The sequence below is a fragment of the Lactuca sativa genome, chromosome 1 (assembly GCF_002870075.4).
Source record: "Lactuca sativa cultivar Salinas chromosome 1, Lsat_Salinas_v11, whole genome shotgun sequence".
NCBI classification, from domain to species: domain Eukaryota; kingdom Viridiplantae; phylum Streptophyta; class Magnoliopsida; order Asterales; family Asteraceae; genus Lactuca; species Lactuca sativa.
The window spans coordinates 10,417,626-10,443,779 of NC_056623.2; the positions used below are offsets into that span (position 1 = coordinate 10,417,626).

The following is a 26,154-nucleotide window of genomic DNA, read 5'->3' on the forward strand; positions in this document are numbered from 1 at the left end:
GTATTAAGAATCTAGAATAGAAGCTTAAAAGAGTTAGTTAATGGATTTTACCTAGATTAGAGCCATGCGTTTCGACTCTCCCATCTCTTAGATCTCTTAGGTAAATGGGGCTGCTTCGTCTCCAATGCCCCTTCTCTTGGCAATAAAAAAACAAATTGACTCTTTTGGAACAACACATGGAACTACTTCATACATTGCCTTTCTCATATGATCAAACTTTTCGATCATAACATGTCTTTCGTTGCCATTGTCTATATCCATAGAGGTCTCGAAGGCAGATTCACCAATCAACTTTGCTTTTCTATTGCGCCAAATCATTGCAGATTCAGCAGCAATAAGCATATAGGTGAGATCTATAAGGGTCACGTCGTAGTTCATCATATAGTACTCTCTTACAAACTCACTATATGAGTTGGGAAGTGACTGAAGAACCCAATCAACAGCCATTTCCTCACAAACAACGGATCCCAACATTCTTAACCTATCAATGTGTGACTTCATCCCTAGGATGTGTGCACACACCGGCTTTCCTTCTTTATGTTTACTTCCCAAAAGGGTTTGAGTGATCTTGAACTTTTCAAGCCTTTGAACTTGTGGGTTAGGGAGAATAATTGGAGGAGGAGGAGGAAGTGAAGCATGATCTCTTGTTCCTCGATCGAATCGTGGAATATCATCTTCATGTGGAAAGCTTGTTCCACGAGATTTGGGAAGACCATAGTTGTCGAACTTTGACATCTACAAAACGGGAGAAAAATGAATTTAAGTTATTTGGCAGATTGAGTCCTTAGTAAATCACCCAAATGAGATACTAAGGCTAGGACCCAACACAATATTCTACAACTCGGGAGAGGGATGCCGTAACCCTAATTGCAGAACATTTGAAGGTAAGTGAATGACGATTCACTAATTTCCACCACGAAAAACGAAAAAGAAATTTAAGTTTTAAATCTATGAAAACTCCTAGATCCTTTAAGATTCATTGAACTTCCAATGGCATGGTTAAATCTTGATATGCCCCTCTTGTTTGTGACTGGGATGTCGAGGATCACAAAGCGGGTGTGAATAACCATGCAAACTTACATGGTGCCCTCACATGTTACAGTCACCTATTCGATGTGCCGGTAAACCACACACGCTCCACCGAACTATGACAAACATTGAGTCACCCTTTTCTACCTTTGCTTAGACCCATTTAGTGTGCCGGTAAACCACACACGCTCCACTAACGTCTTCGCAAGGGCACAAAGTGTAATTTCATGGAATTGCATCAATTCACTTTTGCCTAAGTAACTAAGATTGGGAATTTTATGAAAACATTTAGTTACTTTATATTTCATTATACTTATAATGGAAGGTTTCGTCCTATCCTACCCGTTCGACTAACGACCCTCCACTAGTCAAGAGTGCGGTGGGTAAGAGTGGATACCCATTCAATCGCCATTTTATAGGCAATTTCCTTAAACACCCCTTATAGACCAGCTTCGTGAATGAGGCCTACTAACGGTAAGACTAACTTTTACTCATACATATATATAATGTTAGACTTTTAATGTTATATATATAGTATAGGGTGTATTTTAACACTTTTAAAATACTATATGGTTAAATTTAATAGTTATACTTTTAATTCAATTAAATTTTAAACCAAAAACTTTTATGGATTTATTAAACTTCTTTTAATTATACACCTTAATTAATTAACAAAACCATAAGGGTGTGATTTGAACTTTTTCAAAACTATACTAGGTTTTTAGAATTTAACATTCCTAATCAACTTTTAAATTCCAAAACTTGAGGGCAAGTTTTGAAACATTTCAAACCATAAGGGTTTAGAATTTAAATATGCATCAAAATTAAACCATTTAATCAAAATTTAAATTCCAAAACTTGAGGGAAAGTTTTGAAACCTTTTTCAAAACATTAGGGTTTCAACTATTTAAATTTCAAAACAACAAAACTTTTGGGGTTCAAATTTAAACTATAAAACCTAAAGGGCCAAATATGAAACTTTTCACAACAACAAGGATCAAATAACAAATAATTCAAATTAACATTTAATCACATAATTATCCATATTTGATGATTTCTTGCAAAATAATTTATCAATTTACTTAAAATAATTAATCAATTATCTTATAAGGAAACAATTATCTTATTAATTGATAAATATCTTCAATTAGATTAAAAATATAGTCAAATATATCATATAATCGGATTAATATTAATCTAACATGATTAGGTAATTATCCCAATGCAAAAACAGCAAGAAATCCCGAGATAAGCACTGTCTGACGCACCAACTCGCTGAGTCACCCTCTGGAACTCGCCGAGTAGGGCTGACTCGCCGAGTCCAAGAGTGACTCGCCGAGTCAGGTCGAACAGTGAGGCCAAAACACGATTTTCAGTACATCAAGCATCAATACAATAGAAACCAATCATGGCTCTGATACCACTGATGGGTTTTGGTCATAAGACATCCTATGTGCTCATACAAACCCTAAAGCTTGGATCTAGGTTTCTTTATTGTACATACTTTGAATCCAAGACTATAAACCCTAATTCTAGCATACAATTAATCATATTAGATATTAGAATAAGTTTATAATGTTACCTTGATTGTTATGTAACAATAACAATCCCAATTCCTCCTTGAATTGACTTTGGAAAGCTGAGAGTCACAAGTGTCACTCCTCTAATGGCTTACAAACACCATAAGCAAGTGGAGAAGGTATAAAGAGAGAGGACGGAGGTTAGAATTCGTCCTTAGATCCTCTAGGGAAGAAGTACACGAATTCTAAGGCCTTAGGGGTCTTTATATAGGGTTGGGATTAGGTTTTCAGTCCTTATCCTTATCTAGTTGCTTGTCCACCAAGCAACCATAAGATAACTCTTAGAAACCCTTATTGTAACAACACGGAATCTCAGGTATGGTTAAAATTATGTTTTTGGGGTGTTTTAAGATGGGACTCGGCGAGTTGGAGCCTAGACTCGCCGAGTAGGACCGCAGACCTTGTCGCGGGTTCGCGACTGGACTCGACGAGTCCAGATATGGACTCGGCGAGTCTGCGCTGTTTAGCGAAAACCCTAACCGTTCAGGTTTGGGACGTATAAAAGGGACTTATTGGCCGTCATTGTTCACTTTAGCCTTCTGAGAGAAACCCTAAATCGATTGTGTGCATCTGGAGCAAGGTTAAAGGCCATTGGTGATTTTGAAGGAGTTGTTGTGCAAGGAAGAGAAGGGCTTGGCTAAAGGAACTGCAAGAGAGTCACGTTCTGAGGATTGGGGACACAGAGAGTACATCATCCAGGTAAGAATTCGAGTATACTCTGCTATGGTGATGTGTTTAGAGGATTAGGGTTTATGGAACCCTTTTGTGGATAGATTGAATGTTACCCTAGTCCCCCAAACGATTGTAACCCTGTATTGGGACCTTTGGAGGTCCAGAATGTCCCATGCCTGTGCATTTCGGGAATTGATGAAGGTTTTGGATTGGAATCCTTATGCCTTAGGTCAATATGTAAATTATAAGTCTTGGGGTGTATCATGAGCACCGAAATGAGGACCTTACGTGATGGACCAGTCTAGGAAGGCCAGACCTATGAATGGTCGAAGCAGTTCTGACCTTAGGAAACAGTTTGAGCGGTTGCATGGCATGGACTCGCCGAGTCCGATGAACAGACTCGGCGAGTAGCTTGAAGAATAACTGGGACTCGTCGAGTTGTTCTTCAGACTCGGAGAGTTGAATCAGGGTGGCCCCGCGATTCTTCCAGGAGTAACTCGTCGGGTCAAGGAGAATACTCGACAAGTAGAAGGGGAATCTTAGAGGGTTGGAGGACGTCTAGACTCGCCGAGTCGCCATGGCACTCGCCGAGTCCGGTCGAGTTGACCGTTGACCGTTGACCAGAGTTGACCTATGTGTGACTTCTTAGGGTCAGTTAACTTAGAAGATAAAAGTGTTAATAAGAGATATATGATGTTATAGGGAGTTTGTAGCTCGACGGATCGAGCACGAGTGATTTCAGGATTTGCTAGCTTTCAGTATTCACGAGGTGAGTCTTCTCACTATACTATACCCGGAAGGGTTTGACTGTGTGACCGGAAGGTCGGATATGATATGTGATATACGTGCTATATGTGGTAAGTTAATTGTTATGCGTGCTATGTATGTTTATATGGGCCGGAAGGCAATATGTTATGGGCCGGAAGGCGATTATGTTATGGGCCGGAAGGCGTTGTGTTGTGGACCGGAAGGTCAGGGCCTGGAAAGGCGTATATGCGTAAGTTGTATATTGGGGAACTCACTAAGAATTTATGCTTACAGTTGTTACGTATGTTTTTCAGGTACTAGCGAGGACCGTGGGAAGGCGCCGGCGTGATGTGTACACACTGATTGATGTTTTGAGATCTTGGGAATTCTATGAATTGTATTTTGACATAACACTTGGAATAATTATGCTTTGTTTGAATGAAAATACTTTATTTTTGAAATGAAAATTTTGTTTGAAAATTTGCGTTGTTACAATTGGTATCAGAGCCTTGGTTTGAGGGATTCGGGTGCACCTTCGGGCGTAACTGAACTCAAACCGAGGATTTGAGGAAAACTTTTACAAATAAAGACATAAACTTTTATGAATGATTTTGTGGTAAACAAGAAAGAAGCAGTGTGTACGATCAGTCAGCGCCCGAACGGTAAAGATCCCCAAAATACCTTACAATATTATATGATATGAATTGTTATGCATGCTAGAAGACTAGGTATTCATGATAGGACTAGAGTGGCCTGAATTGTGATACCTTAGTCTAGGGAAGATTGCCGATATGAGATGCTTTGCTAGTGTACGAGTAGATAGTGCATAACAGAAGTAGAGTACTCACTATCCGGGGTTTGGGGAGGAAGACTTGGGATGAATGCTGATGCGGTGTGGTCGGTAGTATTGGGCCCGTACTACCGAAGACACCGGGTCAGTGGGAGACCCAAGTAAGAATCCCTGAATATCGGAGACTGAGTGGGGTTGCGTTATCGAGTGCGATTATACTCGATGGAGTCTCTGATAGTTTTATGTTGTATTTCAGAGACATCATGGTTAGGCCACGCCACGGAGCGAGTTCGAGCGGTGTGAGTGACGAGGAGATTCGACAGATGATTCACGAGGAGGTAGCTGCGGCGATCCGGGCTGAGATCCCGGAGATGTTTGGGTCTATTAAGACCACCCTTATGGAGACGTTTGAGGAGCGGTACGCCGCATTGACTGAAGCTGCAGCCGCTGCAGCTACCGCAGCTGTGGCCGCCGCCAGGCCACAGGGGGGTGACTCGTTGCTGTTCCGGGAGTTCAGCAACACGAAGCCACCTGAGTTCGATGGGACGCAGGATCCGATTGCTGCGATGAGGTGGATCGCGGATATAGAGGGGTGCTTCTACACTAGTTCATGCCCGGAGCACCTGAGGGTACGGTTCGCTTTGAACCAGCTCCGTCTGGGAGCGAAGAATTGGTGGAAGTTCGTGACGGCGAACTTCACTTTGGCAGAGATTACAGCAGTTACATGGGAGGGGTTTACTGCTATGTTCAGGGACGAGTACGTTCCCCCGGTGGAGAGGGAACGATTGGTTCAGGAGTTCTTAACCCTCAAGCAGGGTACTGATTCGGTTGCGGTGATCACGCGGAGGTTTCATGAGAGGGCGATGTTCTGCCCCGAGCTGGTGCCCACAGAGCAGGCTCGGATGAGCCGGTACTTGGGTGTTTTGAGGAGGGATATCCGGGAGTTTGTGTCGAACTCCACCTACCATACTTTTGTTGAGCTTCAGGCGAATGCCAGGAAGCGCGAGATCGAGTTGGAGACCCAGGCCAGGGAGGAGGCCGAGTCTCAGCGGGTGGACCGGCGACCGGCTCAGTCCCAGCCGGCAGCCAAGCGGATAAAGTCCGCCGATTCGAGGATAGGAGGTTCGAAGGGCCGCACTTCCGGAAAGTGTGGCAAGGGTCACGATGGGGCGTGTCGAGCTGGTGCTTGCTACAAGTGTGGCAAGGAGGGGCACATTGCTAGGGAGTGCCCCAAGGGGTTTATGGTCTGCTTTCATTGCAACCAGACAGGCCATCGGAAGGCCGAGTGCCCTCAGCTTCGTCAGGGATCTGCACCTACTGCCAGGGCTACTGAGACTCGACCGGTGAAGGTCGAGGCCCCGAGGGCTCGTGGGAGAGCCTTTCAGCTGACTGCGGAGGAGGTCCGCGCTGCGCCCGATATTGTGGCAGGTATGCTGTAATTCAGGTATTTATTTTAAAGTCGAGATGTTATGCTTATGTTATTATATGTGTAGGTACTTTCCTTGTGAACTCTGTGCCTGCTCTAGTGTTATTTGACTCGGGTGAGAGTAGGTCCTTTGTATCCTTAGCTTTTAGTCAGCATATCAGCGTTAGTCGTGAGTCGTTGAGCCGGCCTCTAAGAGTTTCTATAGCTGACGAGAGAGTGATTTGTGCCACGGAGGTTCTCCGGGGATGCGTGCTAGAGATTTTCGGGGTTGAGTTCCCAATTGACCTGATTCCTATTGCGATGGGTGATGTCTGTGTCATCGTGGGCATGGACTGGTTGAGCCGATTCGGCGCTGTCATCAACTGTGAGCGTCAGCTGGTGACTATACGAGACCGTAGTGGGGGAGTTCTTTCGGTGTACGACGAGGGTACCCGTTCGGGATCAGCTTTTTGTTCGGCCGCTAGGGCGAGGCAGTGTCTACAGCAGGGCAGTAAGGGTTTTGTGGCATATGTGATGGATACGCGGAAGGTTTCCGAGAGACCGAGGTCAGTGGAGGAGGTCCCAGTGGTGCGCGAGTTTCCATATGTTTTCCCCGAGGAGCTGCCGGGAGTACCTCCTGTGAGGCAAGCAAAGTTTGGTATCGATCTGGTTCCGGGGGCCGCGCCTATTGCTAAGGTGCCTTATCGTCTTGCAGCTCCAGAGATGCAAGAGTTGTCCTCGCAGCTCCAGGAGTTGCTGGGGAAGGGATTCATTCGGCCGAGCAGCTCGCCGTGGGGAGCACCTATTCTGTTCGTCAAGAAGAATGATGGTTCACACCGGATGTGCATTGATTACCGGGAGTTGAACAAGTTGACGGTCAAGAACCGTTACCCGTTGCCGAGGATCGATGATTTATTCGATCAGTTGCAGGGAGCATCTTGGTTTTCCAAGATTGATCTGAGGTCAGGGTACTATCAGGTGAGAGTACGGGATGAGGACGTCCAAAAGACAGCGTTTAGGACGCGATATGGGCATTATGAGTTCGTGGTGATGCCTTTCGGGCTCACCAATGCCCCGGCTGTGTTCATGGATCTCATGAACAGGGTATGCAGGCCGATGTTGGATCGGTCAGTGATTGTATTTATCGACGACATCCTAGTGTATTCGAGATCTAGAGAGCAGCATGAGGAGCATTTGAGGGAGGTCCTTGAGGTATTGAGGTCGGAGAAGCTTTATGCAAAATTCTCCAAATGTGACTTCTGGTTGCGGGAGGTCCAATTTCTAGGACATGTTGTTAATCAGGAAGGGATATTGGTCGATCCGGCCAAGGTTGAGGCTGTGATGAGTTGGGAGGTGCCGAAGTCACCCTCTGAGATCAGGAGTTTCCTTGGGTTGGCAGGGTACTATCGGAGATTTATTAAGGATTTCTCCTAGATCGCAATGCCGCTCACCAGATTAACCCGGAAGGGTGTTGTATTCTCATGGGGACCCGAGCAGCAGACTTCCTTTGAGACACTTCGCCAGAGGTTGTGTGAAGCCCCGGTATTAGCTCTCCCGGAAGGGATGGAAGATTTTGTAGTATATTGCGACGCATCGATTTCGGGACTGGGTGCAGTGTTGATGCAGAGGGGTCATGTGATAGCTTATGCGTCGAGGCAGCTGAAGCCTCATGAGGCGAGATATCCCACGCATGATTTAGAGTTGGGGGCAGTAGTGTTCGCTCTCAATATTTGGCGTCACTACCTGTATGGGGTTCGATGTACGATATACACGGACCATAAGAGCTTGAAGTATTTGATGGATCAGCCCAACCTAAATATGCGTCAGAGGAGGTGGTTGGATGTGGTCAAGGATTATGATTGTGAGATCCTGTACCACCCAGGCAAGGCTAATGTGGTAGCCGATGCATTGAGCCGCAGGGCGGAGAGCACTCCATTGCGAGATGTATGTTTGAGACTGACTGTGATGACTCCAGTATTGGATGCTATTCGTGAAGCACAGGCCGAGGCTGTGAGACCAGAGATGCAAAAGAAAGAGCGGGTCGTTATGTTAATTTCAGAGTTCGTTAAGGATGGACGAGGGCTTCTGACGTTTCAGGGTCGGATTTGGGTACCGTTCGCGGGCGATACGCGTATTACTTTGATAGAAGAGGCTCATAGATTGAAATTCTCGATCCATCCCGGTGCTACGAAGATGTATTTGGATTTGAGGAAAGAGTATTGGTGGCCCTGTATGAAGAGGGACGTGGCATGGTTCGTTGAGAGGTGCTTGACCTGCCGTAGGGTTAAGGCCGAGCACCAGAGAACGCATGGAAAGTTACAGCCATTGGAGATTCCTGAGTGGAAGTGGGAACAGATCACTATGGATTTCATCACCAAATTGCCGAGAACTGCCAGGGGGTTGATGCAATTTGGGTGATTGTGGATAGGTTGACGAAGAGTGCACACTTCCTTGCCATCAGCGAGAGTTCTTCAGCGGAGAAGTTGGCGAAGATATATGTGAGAGAAGTAGTATCTCGGCATGGAGTACCGACCTCGATTGTTTCAGACCGTGATGTGCGTTTCACTTCCAGGTTCTGGAAGAAATTCCATGAGGAGCTGGGTACTAAATTGCATTTTAGTACCGCATACCATCCCCAGACAGACGGTCAGAGCGAGCGGACGATTCAGACGCTGGAGGACATGCTTCGAGCATGTGCGTTAGACTTCGGGGGTAGCTGGGATGCGTATTTACCCTTGGCAGAGTTTTCCTACAACAACAGCCATCATTCGAGCATTGGTATGCCACCTTTTGAGCTGTTGTATGGTAGGAGGTGTCGGACCCCCATTTGCTGGGGAGAGGTGGGACAGAGAGTGATGGGCAGCACAGAGATCGTGCTTCAGACGACAGAGCAGATTCAGCAAGTTAGACAGAGGTTATTAACCACCCAGAGCCGACAGAAGAGTTATGCAGATAGGCGCCGATCCGAGCTTGAGTTTCAAGTCGACGACTTCGTTCTCCTGAAGGTCTCTCCTTGGAAAGGAGTGATTCGATTTAGGAAGAGGGGCAAGTTGGGGCCCCGGTATATTGGGCCATTTCGTGTGATTGCAAGGATAGGCCGGGTAGCCTATCGTTTGGAGTTGCCAGCGGAGTTGGGACAGATCCACGACACTTTTCATGTGTCACAATTGAGGAAGTGCATAGCCGATGAGTCGGCAGTGGTTCCATTAGAGGATATTCAGGTGGATGCGAGCCTGAATTATGCCGAGAGACCAGTGGCCATCAGGGATCGGAAGATCAAGGTTCTGAGGAGCAAGGAGGTACCTCTGGTGTTGGTTCAGTGGCAACACCGGAAAGGATCGGAAATGACTTGGGAGCCGGAACGTGAGATGCGGGAGCAGCATCTGGAACTATTTTCCGAGTGAGACTTCGAGGGCAAAGTCTAATCCTAGTGGGGGAGAATTGTAACAGCCAGGAATCTCAGGTATGGTTAAAATTATGTTTTTGGGGTGTTTTAAGAGGGGACTCGGCGAGTTGGAGCCTAGACTCGCCGAGTAGGACCGCAGACCTGGTCGCGGGTTCGCGACTGGACTCGACGAGTCCAGATATGGACTCGGCGAGTCTGCGCTGTTTAGCGAAAACCCTAACCGTTTAGGTTTGGGACGTATAAAAGGGACTTATTGGCCGTCATTGTTCACTTTAGCCTTCTGAGAGAAACCCTAAATCGATTGTGTGCATCTGGAGCAAGGTTAAAGGCATTGGTGATTTTGAAGGAGTTGTTGTGCAAGGAAGAGAAGGGCTTGGCTAAAGGAACTGCAAGAGAGTCACGTTCTGAGAATTGGGGACACAGAGAGTACATCATCCAGGTAAGAATTCGAGTATACTCTGCTATGGTGATGTGTTTAGAGGATTAGGGCTTATGGAACCCTTTTGTGGATAGATTGAATGTTACCCTAGTCCCCCAAACGATTGTAACCCTGTATTGGGACCTTTGGAGGTCCAGAATGTCCCATGCCTGTGCATTTCGGGAATTGATGAAGGTTTTGGATTGGAATCCTTATGCCTTAGGTCAATATGTAAATCATAAGTTTTGGGGTGTATCATGAGCACCGAAATGAGGACCTTACGTGATGGACCAGTCTAGGAAGGCCAGACCTATGAATGGTCGAAGCAGTTCTGACCTTAGGAAGCAATTTGAGCGGTTGCATGGCATGGACTCGCCGAGTCCGATGAACAGACTCGGCGAGTAGCTTGAAGAATAACTGGGACTCGTCGAGTTGTTCTTCAGACTCGGCGAGTTGAGTCGGGGTGGCCCCGCGATTCTTCCAGGAGTAACTCGTCGGGTCAAGGAGAATACTCGACAAGTAGAAGGGGAATCTTAGAGGGTTGGAGGACGTCTAGACTCGCCGAGTCGCCATGGCACTCGCCGAGTCCGGTCGAGTTGACCGTTGACCGTTGACCGTTGACCGTTGACCGTTGACCAGAGTTGACCTATGTGTGACTTCTTAGGGTCAGTTAACTTAGAAGATAAAAGTGTTAATAAGAGATATATGATGTTATAGGGAGTTTGTAGCTCGGCGGATCGAGCACGAGTGATTTCAGGATTTGCTAGCTTTCAGTATTCACGAGGTGAGTCTTCTCACTATACTATACCCGGAAGGGTTTGACTGTGTGACCGGAAGGTCGGATATGATATGTGATATACGTGCTATATGTGGTAAGTTAATTGTTATGCGTGTTATGTATGTTTATATGGGCCGGAAGGCAATATGTTATGGGCCGGAAGGCGATTATGTTATGGGCCGGAAGGCGTTGTGTTGTGGACCGGAAGGTCAGGGCCTGGAAAGGCGTATATGCGTAAGTTGTATATTGGGGAACTCACTAAGCATTTATGCTTACAGCTGTTACGTATGTGTTTCAGGTACTAGCGAGGACCGTGGGAAGGCGCCGGCGTGATGTGTACACACTGATTGATGTTTTGAGATCTTGGGAATTCTATGAATTGTATTTTGACATAACACTTGGAATAATTATGCTTTGTTTGAATGAAAATACTTTATTTTTGAAATGAAAAATTTGTTTGAAAATTTGCGTTGTTACACTTATCCTAGTCGAATTCTAAGTGATTATCACCTCAAATTCGTTCACCATATATATAAGATAATCCTTACCTTATTTTGTAACTATCACATAATTACAATTCAGCCCCTCTAGTTTAATTAATTACACTTGATCACAAAATTAATTCTTAATTAATTATTGACCAATATTAATTAAACAAATATGATTTCTCCTTTAATATATTATTCTTATAACATATTAATAAATCATAATAACCTCTCTCTCTCTTTATTTATTTCTCCAATCAAGTTGCTTTGGTGAAGGCAACCCAAAAGGACCATGCACCATCGGGTCAAGTACATACCAAAATAGTTATGGACTTAGACACTAATCCAACAAGATCCACCATAGAGCATTGATGAAACTCTCCCCCAAGGCAAAAACTAAAGCTGGAAGGGTGATAAGCATCTACTCCCCCGGTGAAAGATACAGTGGAGAAAAACTCCAAATAAATCGGCTCTTGAATACGGAAGACCCGGCTCCACCCGTCACAAACCATTGTTTCGCCTTCATGATGAAATTCCTTCAAAAAATAAGGAGCTAACTCCTCCTCATAGCGAACATTCTACAGCCAATCCCAATCTATCCGGTTGGGCACATAGACCTCTTTCTTCTTGATATCAGCCAGCTTCTTCTTCCATTTCCGCAATGTTGAAGCGGACTCGATTTGTGGGAAGTTTAGCCATGGAAAATCCCCTTGGTTGCCACTGGAACTTTGCCCCCTTCTGAACATGATTTCTGCAAAACAAATACACTAAACCCAGAAAACACAGAATATAATTAAAAAACATCTCGCATATGTTCCCCGACCCGACTCGTCGAGTCCAGGCTCGACTCGGCGAGTCGCGCGAACTGCACGAGTCAGTCGGTGGGTCGATGAAAATTAGACCATGAAACCTGGAAATTCCGTCAAGGGTTTTGTCTAGGCATACATTATTAAGGTATTAAGGCTAGAATAAGCATTCCAAACAACATAATTCGTGAAAAATCAAAACCCTAGAAACTACTTCTTTTCAAAAACGGGTTTTTTCATGCAATTGCTACCATAGATGGCTTTATAATCACGTTCTTAACAGAAATCAAGAAGAAATTTGTTACCTTTTTAGATTGAACTTGAGAAATTTGAAGAAAACTTGAAGAACAAAGATGAATGCTTGAGAGAAAGTTTGAGAGAGAGGCGCACGGCGAGTGTGTATGTGAAAAAAACTGATTCTTAGGGTTAAAACCCTAGTTACCGGTTGTAAAAGTAATTTCAAAAAAAAAATTTCTGTAAATAATACCGACTCGTCGAGTCGGGGTCAGACTCGGCGAGTCTGGTCGCGAAGTCAAACTTTTTCTGAAATCCATAGGAACTCGTCGAGTCATGGTCAGACTCGGCGAGTCTCTTGCAAAAAATTCATAATTTTCAAAATTTTGTTATTTATTTAAAATCATTTCACCCCACACTTCGCTCATGCATACTCTCAAGCAGACATGTCCGATGATTTGGAAGATTAAAATCTAAAAACGAAAGAAAAAATTCAAACAAAACTAAAAAGTAAAAGAAAGCAAACTCTAAATAACGGGTTGCCTCCCGCCAAGCGCTTCTTTTTAAGGAGTCATTAGCTAGACTCCTTCCTGTCTACGTTTCGTAATCTCCGAGCATCGGGAACGCACGCCTTACTTTTTGTGATTTGTACTTGGTCTTGTAAGCGTAAATCTTCTTCTTGTAATCTCTTTTCAATGCATCTCTTTTCCTTTTCACAGCATCATCCTCAGCTACTTGGGCTTCCCTTTTCCTCTTTTTCTTCTTTACCCCATTCTTTTTCACCTTCTCTTGTACCTCCTTCTCTTTAAATTTAATTACTTCATATTTCATGATGGTTCGTGCTTTAGGTTTAGTAGTGAATGGTTGATCAGCTTCCATCCTCCTTTCCTTTGTCTCTTCATCCTTTCCTGTGCTCAACCCATCTTCAAACGGAATCGTATCAAGACATGCTACATCGGCGTATTGAACTTTCCTTCCCTTTCCTCATTCTGCTGTTTGTTCTTCTAAAGAATCATGAATAATATCTAAATTCAAGGTATGTGAAGAACTAGTAACAAACAGATCTAAGTCGGCCAAGTCTTTGTCAAATTCGACTGGACTCGTCGAGTCCATTAAGGTAACTCGGCGAGTCTGATCGGGTTCCATCAATTCTTGGGTGTTTTCTGAGTTGGCTCCTTCCAGTAGCTTTTCTAACTCCTCCAAGTCCTTGTTAACATCCACATCTTCTTCAGAGTGCATCAAAAACTTGCTTGGATCTTCTTTTAGCATAAGTTCAAGCTCTTTTTGTAATATCTCATCATCCAATTGGATAATTGAGATTTCTTCATTCTTTTCCTCTTCTTGCTTGGCTTCTAGAATAGCTTTAAACATTATAGATTCATCACCCACCCTTAATGTCAATGTAGACTCACATATATCAATTAAAGCACACGCGATGTTCAAGAATGATCTCCCCAAAATAATTGGAATTTCGGGGTCTTCTTTCATATCAACTACCACAATGTCTATTGGGAAAATAAACTTGTCAACTTTTATTAGGAGATCCTCACAAACGCCTTGTAGATGAATTATCGTCTTGTCCGCCAAATGGATCTTCATATTCACCGGCCTTGGTTCTGGTAAATTCAACTTCTTAAAGAATGACAAAGGCATCAAATTGATGCTTTCCCCCGAATCAGCTAATGCTCGGGTGAAAACTTCATTACCAAATTGGCACGGAATCACCATATTTCCCGGATCACCCTTCTTTTCAGGTAGCTCACTCATCAATATTTCCGCGACTTCAGCCAAATCTTTCCTAGCAGCAAAAAGGCCCTTAAACAAGTTGAAGTACTTAGGTGTTTGTAGCATTGTTTCCACAAATGGCACATTAACTTGTAAAGCTTTAACATGCGTCATGAAGGTTCTGTATGCTTCTACTTTTTCTGCAAGCATGGCTTTGATTGGGTATGGTAGAGGAGGATTATAAGGCTTCAAAGAACTGACAGTTTTCTCCTTTACGCATGGACTCGTCGAGTCCATTGGGGTGACTCGGCGAGTCGGATCGGGTTTTGCTGGATCCGATTCTTCTACCTTTTCTGCTTTCTTCTTGGAGATTCTCAGTGCTTCTGTAAATGTTTCTTCACTGCTGGAGGTTATTACACTTACATTCTCCATTCTTGGATTGGGTTCGGTGTTACTCGGAAGTTGACCTGGTCTTCTATCATTCACTTGATGCGCAAGCTGCCCCAACTGTTTTTCAATGTTGAGAATTGATGCTTGCTGGTTCCTTAGCATGTTTCTGGTCTCGTGTATGGCAACATCGTGATCACTGTGTCTTTTCTCGGACGCGGCTATGAATCTAGTAAATAACTCTTCTAAATCGGCTTTCTTTTCTACCGGTTCTTCCTTTTGGTATAGTCCCCTCTCCTTCTGCTTGTATTTCTCCTCCTTTGCCTTCTTATACTCCTCGTATGGTAGCAAATCCTTCTTAGGTTTCCGCCAATTTTCATCATATCGATCACCACTTGAATAAAAGACTTGAGCTTTCTTATTTTCATTCTCATCCAAATCACAATCCTTTGTGAGATGGGGCCCTCTACAATTTTCGCATCCTACCCTAATAGCATGGATTGCTTGATCCATTTTTGTCATTCTTCGATCTAGGCTATCAAGCTTAGCTATCACCGCCGCCATGCTATCATTTGCCGCGTTTACTACCCCTCGACTTACTTCGTTTCTCGGATTGTGGTATTCTCTAGAGTGCTTAGAGAATTCTTCAATTAATTCTTTAATTACCGGGGGCGCCTTCTTTGTGAGCGGGCCTTGAGAATCAAGCAATTGCCTTGTGGTGACATTGACTCCATCATAGAAAATGGAGACCTCTTGTTGGCTATTAAGGTCATGGTGTGGGCAATTTCTAAGTAGGCTCTTGTACCTTTCCCAAGCTTCATAAAGAGATTCTCCGGGTTGATGCTCGAAGTTGGCAATGGCTTTCTTTAGCTTGGCTATCTTGGAAGGCGGGCAGAAATGGTCTATGAACTCTTCTTTCATCTTGGCCCATGTGGTGACCGATCCGGGAGGAAGTGACTTTAACCAATCTTTTGCAGCTCCTTTAAATGTGACAGGAAGCATGCGAAGAAGCTGGGTCTCGCGTGGGACATTCGGGACGTTGAAGTAATCGGCCACATCATTCACTTCGTCCAAGTGCTTGTAAGCGTCTTCGTGATCCTTCCCGTAAAAAGGAATCTCCTTGAGTTGGGCGAGAATATGGCCTTTTAGTTCGAAAGTAGCGGTCGCGGGAATTGCGGGTTGCACAAGTCCGGGCCCGGTGTCATCACGCATCCTTTTCTTCCACTCCCCCATGGGGACTTCATCAATGTTAGCCATTGTGATAGCTAACTCTTCTTCGGAATTGGTTTCGTGCTCGTAAGTATGCTCTTCTTCTTCCTTGGTCTCGTACTCGATATCTTCTTGGATTGGTTCTTCAATTGTCAATGAGGCACTGGATGCTCTTGATTTACTGCTCTTCTTCTTGCTGAAAATGGATTTTAAGTTTTTGAGTGGTGAGTTCTTTGAAGATGTGGTTTCTCCAACGGCTTTTCCTTTGCTTCTTCTTAGTGCGGATTCTGGGTCTTCCAAAGGAGGGACCAGAGGTGTATCAGATCCTCGGGTCATGAAACAACTGTAAACAAACAAAACAAAAGAAACAGAACGCGTAAAAAGAACAAAAACGAAATAAAAAATAAAGACTGAAACAACGATGTACTCGCCAAGTCGGCACGAGTGCACTCGGCGAGTTCAAGGCAAAAACAGAAAAGATATTTCTAGTTATTCTATAAACGAATTTTTTTATAAACTAATTCTACCTACTGAATTACTTTGTAAATAACTTTGTGTAAGATAAATCCCACACAAAGGATACTAGAATTTAATATTAATTTTAGAACCGTTCCCCGGCAACGGCGCCAAAAACTTGATGTGTGCAAACTCACTTAATTTTAAACCTACTTTTAATTATCAAATAACACACAAAAGGCAGTGAACCTATCAATTGTGGTATAGCTAAATAAGCAGGGTATCTATCACAGGGAACAGCAAATTAAATTAAAATCTAATTTTATCTAAGTTAATTAATAAGTAGGGGTGTTCTCTAGTTTTACAAGACTAAAAACTTACTAACTATTACTAATTTAAGACTAGAAAATAATGATTTAACTAGATTCAATAATTGGAAAGGAACTTCTGTTTAGTTCAACTTGGTTAACTCTATGGTTGATTTCAAGGTAATGGTGCAATGGATTAATTCTTTCGTTGGTTACCGATTCAAGTGATTAGATTCGTATTCACTACCCTAATCCTTAGCAAATAAACTAACTTAAACAGTGGCCAATTGTCTAATTTAATTATATTCACTAGATTAATTATTCGGGTTAAGTTAGACTTGCAATAGTTAACTAATTTATTCTTTTAATTAACTTCTTGTTTGATGGTCATCTTACAAGCTTGCACATGAATTTACTCAATTTTCTTATTAATTCTAGTTTCATATTCATTAATCCTAGACATATAGCATAATGATCACATAGCATATGAGGTCAATAATCAATAGATGTTCATGCTTATCAATTATCTTCCTATTAACAGAAAATTAATTATTATTCACACACAAGGTTCTTTAGCAAGCTAAAATAACAAAAATTCACCAACTTGGAATTAATCCTACCAATCAATCAAACCATATTGTCAACTTTGTATCCCCAAACAGAAGTCTAAAGGTTTTAGCTCATAATTGAAGTAAATAACAGCAAACAGACAAACTCAAGTTGCTTAACCATAATGATAAAACAAAAGAATAAATGGAATGATGAAATTTTGCCTCAATTACTCTCCGGATTGAATTCTAGCTTCCTTCGTCGTCCTCTAGGGTTTTTCTGGCTTCTCAATCGTAGCAAAGTACTTCTGAATCGTCCCCAGAACTCTCCTCAATTGATCTGTGGAATTATCTTTAAATATACGAATCGACTCGTCGAGTCAAGTGGTGACTCGTCGAGTCCCTCTCACATTCTCCGTATTGTGACAACTCTCTGGGATCCCGAGTCATTCTCTTCTCAATTTTTCGATTAGACTCGCCGAGTAGTCGATCTGACTCGCCGAGTAGGTGCCATTTTTAGTGTTTTTCTTCTTTATTTCATTCTCGATCTTCTAACTGTTTCTCCCACTTCCTTTCGCTTCCGAGCTTCATCTTTGGACTGAAAAACATAATTTAACACTTTTAAGTACCTTTTATCCATAATATGCGATAATTTAGCTAATAAATGAATAAAAATGTATACTTAATATGAACCAATTATGCACATATCAAGTCTCCAACTCAATCTCCCTCGTCCTGGAATTTGCCTGAAGCTCAGCAAATGTCCGATAAGACGAGTTCGTCACGAACTCTCGAATATCCCTCCTCAAAATGATCAAATACCAGCTCATGCATGCCTGCTTGGTCAACACATGCTCAGGGCAGAACAGTGCCCTCTCTCGAAACATCCGCGTAATCTCAGTCACCGACTCTGTCTTCTGCTTGAGAGATAGAAACTCCTAGGCCAACTGTTCCCTCTCCACCGGGGGAACATACTCATCTCGGAACATTACAGGAAACCTCTCCCAAGACACTGCAGCGTGCTCTGCAGGAGTAAAACTGGATGTCACAAACTTCCACCAGTCCTTCGCTCCTAAGCAAAGCTGGTTCAGCGCGAACCGTACCCTCATATGCTCTGGGCATGAACAAGTGTAGAAACACCCCCCGATATTAGAGCTCCATCTCATCACAGCAATCGGATCATGAGTCCTATCAAAATCTGGTGAATTCGTGTTGTTGAACTCTCGGTACAGCAACGAGTCACCTCCATATGGCCTGGCAGCAGCGACAGCTGCGAAGGCTGCAACAGCAGCCGCCTCAGAAACTGCAGCATATCTCTCGTCGAACGTCTCGATCAAAGTGGTCTTAATAGACCCAAACATCTCCGGAATAGCCTCTAGTATGGCTGCGGCCATCTCGTCGTGAATCATCATGCGAATCTCGTCATCGCTAAATCCACTACTCTCTAGGGTGTAGCGTGTACCTATCATGATGTCTCTGAAACACAACACAAAATCATTAAAGACTCGCTCGAGCATACTCACACTCGACTACTCATCCCTACTTGCTCCTTAGCATCCTAAGGATTCTTACTTGGATTGCATACAGACCGGGTGCTTTCATTAGTACGGGCCCAATACTACCTTCCACACCCCACCTGTAGTCACCCTAAGTCCTCCTCCTAGAATTCTAATTCACAAATACTCTATATCTCACGCATCACAGACTACTCTCTTAGTACACCCCTCTCAAACTCATCTACGTATCTCTTCCAAGATTATCTGCCGACTCAGAACTCAACACATACTCAAGAAAGTAACAGATAACACTGATCAAAAGCATCTCCTAGGCTAAGGCATCACAAATCAGGCTACTCTAGCCCAAGAATATGAATACCTAGCCTACTCTCTAGCATGCAATTCTAATAAAATATCTCATAACATAAAAGTAAGGGTATTTTGGGAAATCACCGTTAAGGCTCTGGCTGATTGTACACACCGCTCCAACTCATTTTCTCTTAAAACTCTTTCTTGTTTTAAAAAAATCATTTCTTTTGAAAAATTTTCTCAAATCCTCAGTTTGAGTCCAAACACACCCGGAGGTGCATCCGAATCCCTCAAACCAAGGCTTTGATACCAACTTGTAACAACGTAAATTTCATACCAAATTTTTTTCATTTTCAAACACAAATGAACACATGTCATATTACTCATAAATCTCAAATGTCAAACATAAACACATTTTTCAAAAATTGTTTATCACAGATCCAAAATCCTCCAAAAACATATCTTCAATGTGAGTGTGTGTACAATCAAGTCAGGGTCTTCCCACGATCCTCGGGAGTACCTGAAACACATAACACATAACACGGTAAGCATGAAGCTTAGTGACTTCCCCAAAATACCACATACATCGTGTTAGCCACTCGAGGCTAATTCAATACGACCCTCCAGTCAATGTGTTCCAGTGGAGACCCTCCAGTCCCACAAATCAAGTGGACCCTCCGGTCCTAGCTCAATAAGCTCATAATAATAATACTCAGCATAAATCACAAAGACATAATGCAGAATATCACAATACACAGATAATCACATAAGACATCTCAGTCACATAAAGATACCACTCATGGTAAGTATAGTGAGAAGACTCACCTCGTAAGCTAGCAAGTAAAAGTCTCGTACTCGGAAATCTCGAACTAGCCTCCGCCTAACACATTGAATAATTGTTTTTAATTAATACTCTACTCATACTCAAATACACCAAAGGTTGTTCTCTCTTTCTCTCTAACTCTTGGAATGGGGAAAACACCATTTTACCCTCCCCCCCCCCCCAATGGTCTCCATTACTTATGTTGACCAAACCCTAAAGTCAACATAAGTCAAACTCTAGTCAGTAGTCCAGGTTTGACCTAACTCGCCAGGTGCACTCATGTGACTTGTCAAGTCCACTTGTTCCTCATAAGTCTCGCAAAGGTCTAGCTCGTCGAGTTAACCCCTAACCCGTCGAGCTATCGCATGGTCGAGTTCATCAGGACAAACCCTAACCGACTCATCGAGTCAGCTCATGGACTCAGCGAGTCTCTTTGATCTGATTTCTCATTCAGACGTTTTAAGGCAGATCTATCACTCCAAACACTAGATCTACCATCCTAAGGCTCGATTGTCACATAAAGCTTCGATCTTTACGCTCATGAATGGTGGTTTTGCTCCCATCTACTAATACATGTTCTCACGAGGTGTTAAACACCATACTCCTCATATGGATGAATAAAGTTGGGACCTTTGGGCTCTAAGGACCTCACAAGGTCCAGATATGAGGTTTAAACCTTTGATAACTTAGTATGCTCTAAGTCCCAAAATAAAATGTGATAAAAACCCTAATTTCTCAACTCATGAGATCTAACCAAATAAGGGGGGGGGGGGGATTCAAGCTTTTTACCTTCCTCTTGAAGCTCTGGACGAAATGGTCTGAACCCCAACAGCTCCTTCTTGTTCCTTGCTGAACAAACTCCTCTTCCTCCTCAAAGATGCACTAAAATCCTTAAAGGTTAGCTTGGAAGCTCTCTTAGCTCACTACACTCGTTTAGGGTTTCACACAGAAATGTTAAGCAGCTGATGAGCCGCAAATAAGGCTATAAGTGCCCTTAAATAGGCCCCAAACTCGGGGATTTAGGATTTCACTTCACCGCATCTACTTGGCGAGTCGACTCTCTGACCCGTCGAGTAGATTATTAATCCTACGTGGCACAACACGACTCTACTCGACGAGTTGTAGTACCAACTCGTCGAGTTGCTCAATAGTCCTCAAAAATAAATAAATAAATAATATACCTGGAAGTCCGGATGTTACACTTTTAACTATTTACAAAATATTCTTTGAGTTTTTTAAGTGAAACTGAAATTTATATTTAAGTTGATCATTTATCTTATATTTAAATTAACAATTTAAGTATTTTATCCAAACTTTTCAAAAGTTGTAGCTTTAACTGATAATGGTTAAATACAACAACATATTAAATCTAATATATTAAGTATAATATGTTAAAAGTTAAGGACATAACTTTATAAGTAGAAGTAAATATACTATTTTAATATTGAAATTTAGTTTATTTATGATTACACTTTAAATTTGATATTTATTTAACCTTATTAATCAATGTATAATCATTATTAGAAAGAAATTGAAAAGTCATGGGAGTTTCAAGTGAATGTGGTGAAATGAAAAATAGTTGGGAGTTTCAAATGAATGTGGTGAAATGAAAAATAGTTTGGAGTTTCAAATGATGTGGTTAAAGGAAAGATGTTTCCTTTATAGTATACTATGATATGATATGATGATACAGATAAATTTGAAAGCTTAAAATCAAACATTTGATCAAATAACGATAATATTAGACATTTCAAAATAAATAATTTGAAACTGAATAGAGAGAAATTTGTGAAAGAGAAAACTGTACAAATGAGAAAAAGAATACAAATTATATATCTTTGATAATACCGGAATTTCATGAACAATTCCGCAAAAATTTAGGATAAAATAATTATTTTTATAAAACATAAAAACTTAGTTATTTTTAATTTTTATTAAACAACTTATTTATCTACATCTTTAATCTAAATCAACTTACTATGGGTGGCAAAAGCTTCACCCCTAGACTTGGTTCTTGATGCTTTAAAAAACTGTGATCTTATGGGTTTCTTTTTAAGTTAAAATGAGATCTATTAATTTGCTTTTGGTGGATTTATAGGTTGACATGATTGCCTTTGAATCCTTTTATAGACAAAATTGCAAGAATGGTCCCTGTGGTTAGGTCGAAATTGCCACTTTGGGCCAAACATGTTTCGACTAGCATTCATGGTCCAAAGGTTTTCATTTTCTTGCCACTTTGGTCCAATTTACTTTAAAATTTTTTGTAATGACGATTTTGCCCTTGGATTTTGTTTGTTCAGTTTATTTATTTATATAAATACTTTTATAATTTAAGAAAAATAAAAAAGAAAATACATATCTCTTTCTTTCTCTCTCTCTCTCTCACTCTCTCTCTCTCTCTCTCTCTCTCTTACGTGATTGTGTTCTTCCCCAAAATACACACATACACACACTGATGGAACTCCATTACTCCATCAACCATCTTGACGAAGCACAGGTTATTACCAAAGAAGACAAGTTCATCGCTACCAGTCGCCGCCTACAGCCACCGAATTGCCACCCACAACCACCAGTAAGGTAGTGTCACTGGAAACCACTCACAATTCCTCCCTTATGTTCTTGATTTCTTGTTGATCGCTATAAACCACCCTCTCGCCATCTCCCCATCTCTTTCCTTCATGCCTATCTCTCTTCCCTAATCAAACCTAAATTTCTATTTTGCCCTAGATTTCTTCACCTTCATCTATAAAATCAAACCCCAAATTTCTATTTTGAAAGCTCTTACCTCCCTGCTCTCCCTCTCGTTAAGTTCGTTGGAACAACAAGAAACGAAGTAGCAGAAGCCGATGGAGCAACCCCTGCCACCACCGACGCTGCTATTATGGAACCATCGTTGTTGATTGTTGCTGTGGAACGAATCAGCAGAAGCCGCCAGATCTTTCTTCATATTCTTCATATCCTTTATATTCGGTTTCGAATTCTGCAATATTGATAATCAGGGTTTCGTGTTGTTCTATTTCAGATTCAGGTTGTTCGGGTTCAGTGTTAGTGATGGTAGGGGAAAGGACGAAAGGTGTTAGGAAGACCGACGATTTTTCTGGAGAGTGAATTTTCCTTCGACGTAAGGTTCTGGGTTTTGAGAAGATGTTTGTAATTTGAAGAATTGATGATTTGGGTCGGTGATTGATTCATCTTTTTCTGCTTCAACTTGTAGGGTTTCTGACTTTGAGTTATTTTGTTCTTGTTCTTAGGGGAAAGGGATGAAGATGGAAGTGGGTTTTAATTTGGAGGAAAAATAGCAGAGACTCTGATGTGTTTTTGATGGAGAGCTTGTTGAGGAAGATGATGGAAGAGAGGGTATGTTGGCTGTTATCGAGAGAGAGAGAGAGAGAGAGAGAGAGAGAGAGATATTTTCTTTTATTTTTTTTATATTTTTTTAGTTATAAAATAATTAAATAACAAAGAGAAAAACAAAAAACAAATGGAAAAGGGCAAATCCGTCATTTTTAGATTTTTTAAACTGTTCTAGACCAAAACCGCAACAAAATGATAACTTTTGGACTATTGGTGCTAGTCCAAACCTGTTTGGCCCAAAGTAGCATTTTTGGACATACCACAAGGACCATTCTTGCAATTTTGTCCCTTTTATACAGGCAATCTACGTTATATGTAGACAAAACTGCAAATTTGGTCCTTGTGGTTTGCAAAAATCTTTGGATGGGGTCCAAAAAGTTTCCAGCTTGCACAGAATGTCCAAAATTAAAGTTTTTATGGGTTTTTAGTCCAAAAAAACTTGAAAAGACGATTATACCCTTATTTATTTACTTTTACATTTTTTTTACATTTTATTACAATTTCAATAATAATAATAATAAGAAAATGGGTAAATCTTTCTCTCTTACGTCTCTTTCTCCCTCCCTCCCTCCCTCCACTGATACATCTCTCTCTCTCTCTCTCTCTCTCTCTCTCTCTCTCTCTCTCTCTCTCTCTCTCTCTTGATTTTATCTCCTAGATCAGGAACAAACTAGAACTCAAGAACAATCATATCATATTCTTATTTCTCTCCTTTTTTTTCTTTTTTTTCAGAACCAATAATTCAAAATTTGAAGATTCAAAACTCAACTCATCATCAGGTCCTTTTTCAGACCCAGAAATGCATCCACTACGTGTATTGTTGAAAATTGATTCGTGTTCATCCCCAGAACTCGAGAGATGAAAATTGATCCTAGAAATAGGTTTATTCTTATTCTTGAAACGAAAGCACGAAGATGAAGGTTCTGTTCCTGAGTCCAGAAACAAACACATACACACACAATTGTAAAAATAATTTTTTTTGTTCTTTCTTCCTTGGATTGACTTTTGTAGAAATCATCTTTATTGTTCATTCTTCTGTAAATAAATAGAACCCAAGAATCGTTCGAACCCTGAAATTGTTAGCCCCGGAAATCGATGAACCCAGAACATGAAATCCCTTGAAAACCCTAAATTAATTCTCGAAAGAAATTTGATTCATCCAAGTTCTAAGTGATTTTACAAATGATATGGAGATGAATTATGTGAACATACCATGAATTATGTGGGTGGGGTTTTGCAGTTTTGATGATGGAATGCTATTTCCAAGTTGTAGATTGGTGTGTTGGAGAAGACGAATAGAGAGAGAGAGAGAGAGAGAGAGAGAGAGAGAGAGAGAGAGAGAGAGAGAGAGAGAGAGAACGTATGGGTGGGTGGAGGATAATACATTTTTTTTCTTTTATTTTTAAGTTAAAATGGTATTAGAATAATTGTAAAAAAAAAATAATAATAAAATAAAAAAAAATAAATAAAGGGTATAATCATCTTTTCAAGTGTTTTTGGACTAAAAACCCAGAAAAACCTTGATTTTGGACCTTCTATACAAGCTGGAAACATTTTGGACCCCATCCAAAGATTTGCAATCCACAAAGACCAAATTTGCAGTTTTGTCTTATATGTATCTAAAGAATCCCCTCTTACCCACACATGATCAACAAAGAACGCATATGGTAGTTTTTAATTTTTTATGTAAACAAAAATATGACTATATAAAAGTATCCGAGAAAAAAAAAACTACTTATTTACATCTTCAACTTGGTATTCATTATAACTGAAACCGATCCGAGGTTTACCCATGCTGAAATTTAGGACCCTTGCATTCATGTTGTATTGTATATGTCCCTCGTAAAGCAGTTTCCGAATGTAGTGTTCTATGTCTGAACCAATAAGTCGTAATGTGTATTCCGTCAATGGTGCTCCCTATTACAGCATCACAAACATTCAAAACTTAAATACAGAATTTTTCTTTTTTATGAAATATATTGACATAACTATGTAGTTTTTCCAAAGTATAGACTATAATAACACATTAATAGGTAAAAACAAGTGTTTAAATTAAAAATACGTTGGGAAATTAAGCATTACCTCATAGTGGTCAACAAGCTCCTGAAAGTACGAGTAAACCATGTTGCAGGTTTCCGGCGTCCAAACAAACTCATCCGTGGGATCAAGGATAAGGGTGAGCTTATCCATCTGTGTTTGATCGAAAGCACATGTCTCAGGGTCGATATATGCTGCAAAGATTCTCACGTGTCTTGTGGTGCTGCTCAGCCATTGACCACCGTACTCCCGCCCCATGTTCTTGCTTTGTACGTTCACTTGTGGCTCAACGGGCCTCGGCTGGGTGACGCCCTTCACCACCGGTTTCTCTTCTTTCACTTCTTCTTGTTGTATTGAAGTTGATTCTTGCACTTCTTGTTGTTGAGCACACACCGAGAAGCCATTTTTGCTTCGTTTTCTGGGGAATAAGGTTTCTGTTTTGTTCATGGGTTTCCACCCCACCATGGAAGCCATTGACGATAAAGCTGCTGCCATTGTTTTGGGTGTTTTGTTTTTGTTCAGAGTTCTTGATTATTCAATGGTTAAAATTTCATGTTTTGTTGAATTAGGTGTGGATAAGTTTTTTTGGTTTTTTGTTTCAAGGTATGTGAAGGAGTAGGCAACAAAGTTTTTGTGGTAGGCAATCGTTTAAGAATTTGCCGATGGTGTATTTCTCTATATCGGTATATCCATCTTTAAAAGTTTCTAAAATTTTGAATTTCCTGATATATCATAAACGGGCTTGGGCCCGATTCCAAAAGGGCTTTATGTATGTATGTCACAATCCGTTATTTATGTCCCGTCGGAGCGGATCCATGATACCACGTTACCACCTCGTTTTCAAATTTTAATATCTCAATTAAATGATTTAATTCAGGGGACCACGTATTACCATATGTATGTATACTTCGCTTTAGCTATCATGAATGGCATGAAAGGAGTATAGTCAATATACTATATGGCATCTAGGGCCCGTGTTGAGCATCTTCTTCTTTTCTTAGTTGAATTGGAAGCTAAACGTAATACTTGCTTTTCAGTAAAGGTGTGACAAAAGTCGTATAGGATTCTAAGATAATGATATAAAGAAACATTTGGCCGACTCAATTCTCCTACCAATATGTCGGGGTTCGGTTTCATGTTACAACAAGTGTC

The 26,154-nt window shown here is 41.5% G+C and overlaps 1 protein-coding gene and 1 long non-coding RNA gene across 2 annotated transcripts; one reads left to right on the top strand and one right to left on the bottom strand.

Annotated features, from left to right (window-relative positions):
* The first annotated feature begins 9,969 nt into the window (after nt 1-9,969).
* LOC128127063 (uncharacterized) lies at nt 9,970-11,297 on the top strand. Its single transcript, XR_008225124.1, has 3 exons — nt 9,970-10,068; nt 10,765-10,831; nt 11,124-11,297. It is a non-coding gene; the product is annotated as an uncharacterized LOC128127063 (long non-coding RNA).
* Nucleotides 11,298-24,628: 13,331 nt separating this feature from the next.
* Nucleotides 24,629-25,649, bottom strand: LOC111911837 (NAD(P)H-quinone oxidoreductase subunit M, chloroplastic). Its single transcript, XM_023907582.3, has 2 exons — nt 25,048-25,649; nt 24,629-24,882 (listed from the first exon to the last, which is right to left on the bottom strand). Exons 1-2 carry the CDS (start codon nt 25,495-25,497, stop codon nt 24,697-24,699), a joined length of 636 nt encoding a protein of 211 aa, XP_023763350.1. The 5' UTR covers nt 25,498-25,649; the 3' UTR covers nt 24,629-24,696.
* Nucleotides 25,650-26,154: the final 505 nt, after the last annotated feature.

What these genes read in the sequence shown, in the direction of transcription:
- LOC111911837 (XM_023907582.3), bottom strand. Translation starts at nt 25,497, where the DNA reads ATGGCAGCAGCTTTATCGTCAATGGCTTCCATGGTGGGGTGGAAACCC. An exon ending in AGCTTGTTGACCACTATGAG is followed by an intron (nt 24,883 to 25,047) that starts GTAATGCTTAAT and finishes ATGCTGTAATAG; the next exon opens with GGAGCACCATTGACGGAATA.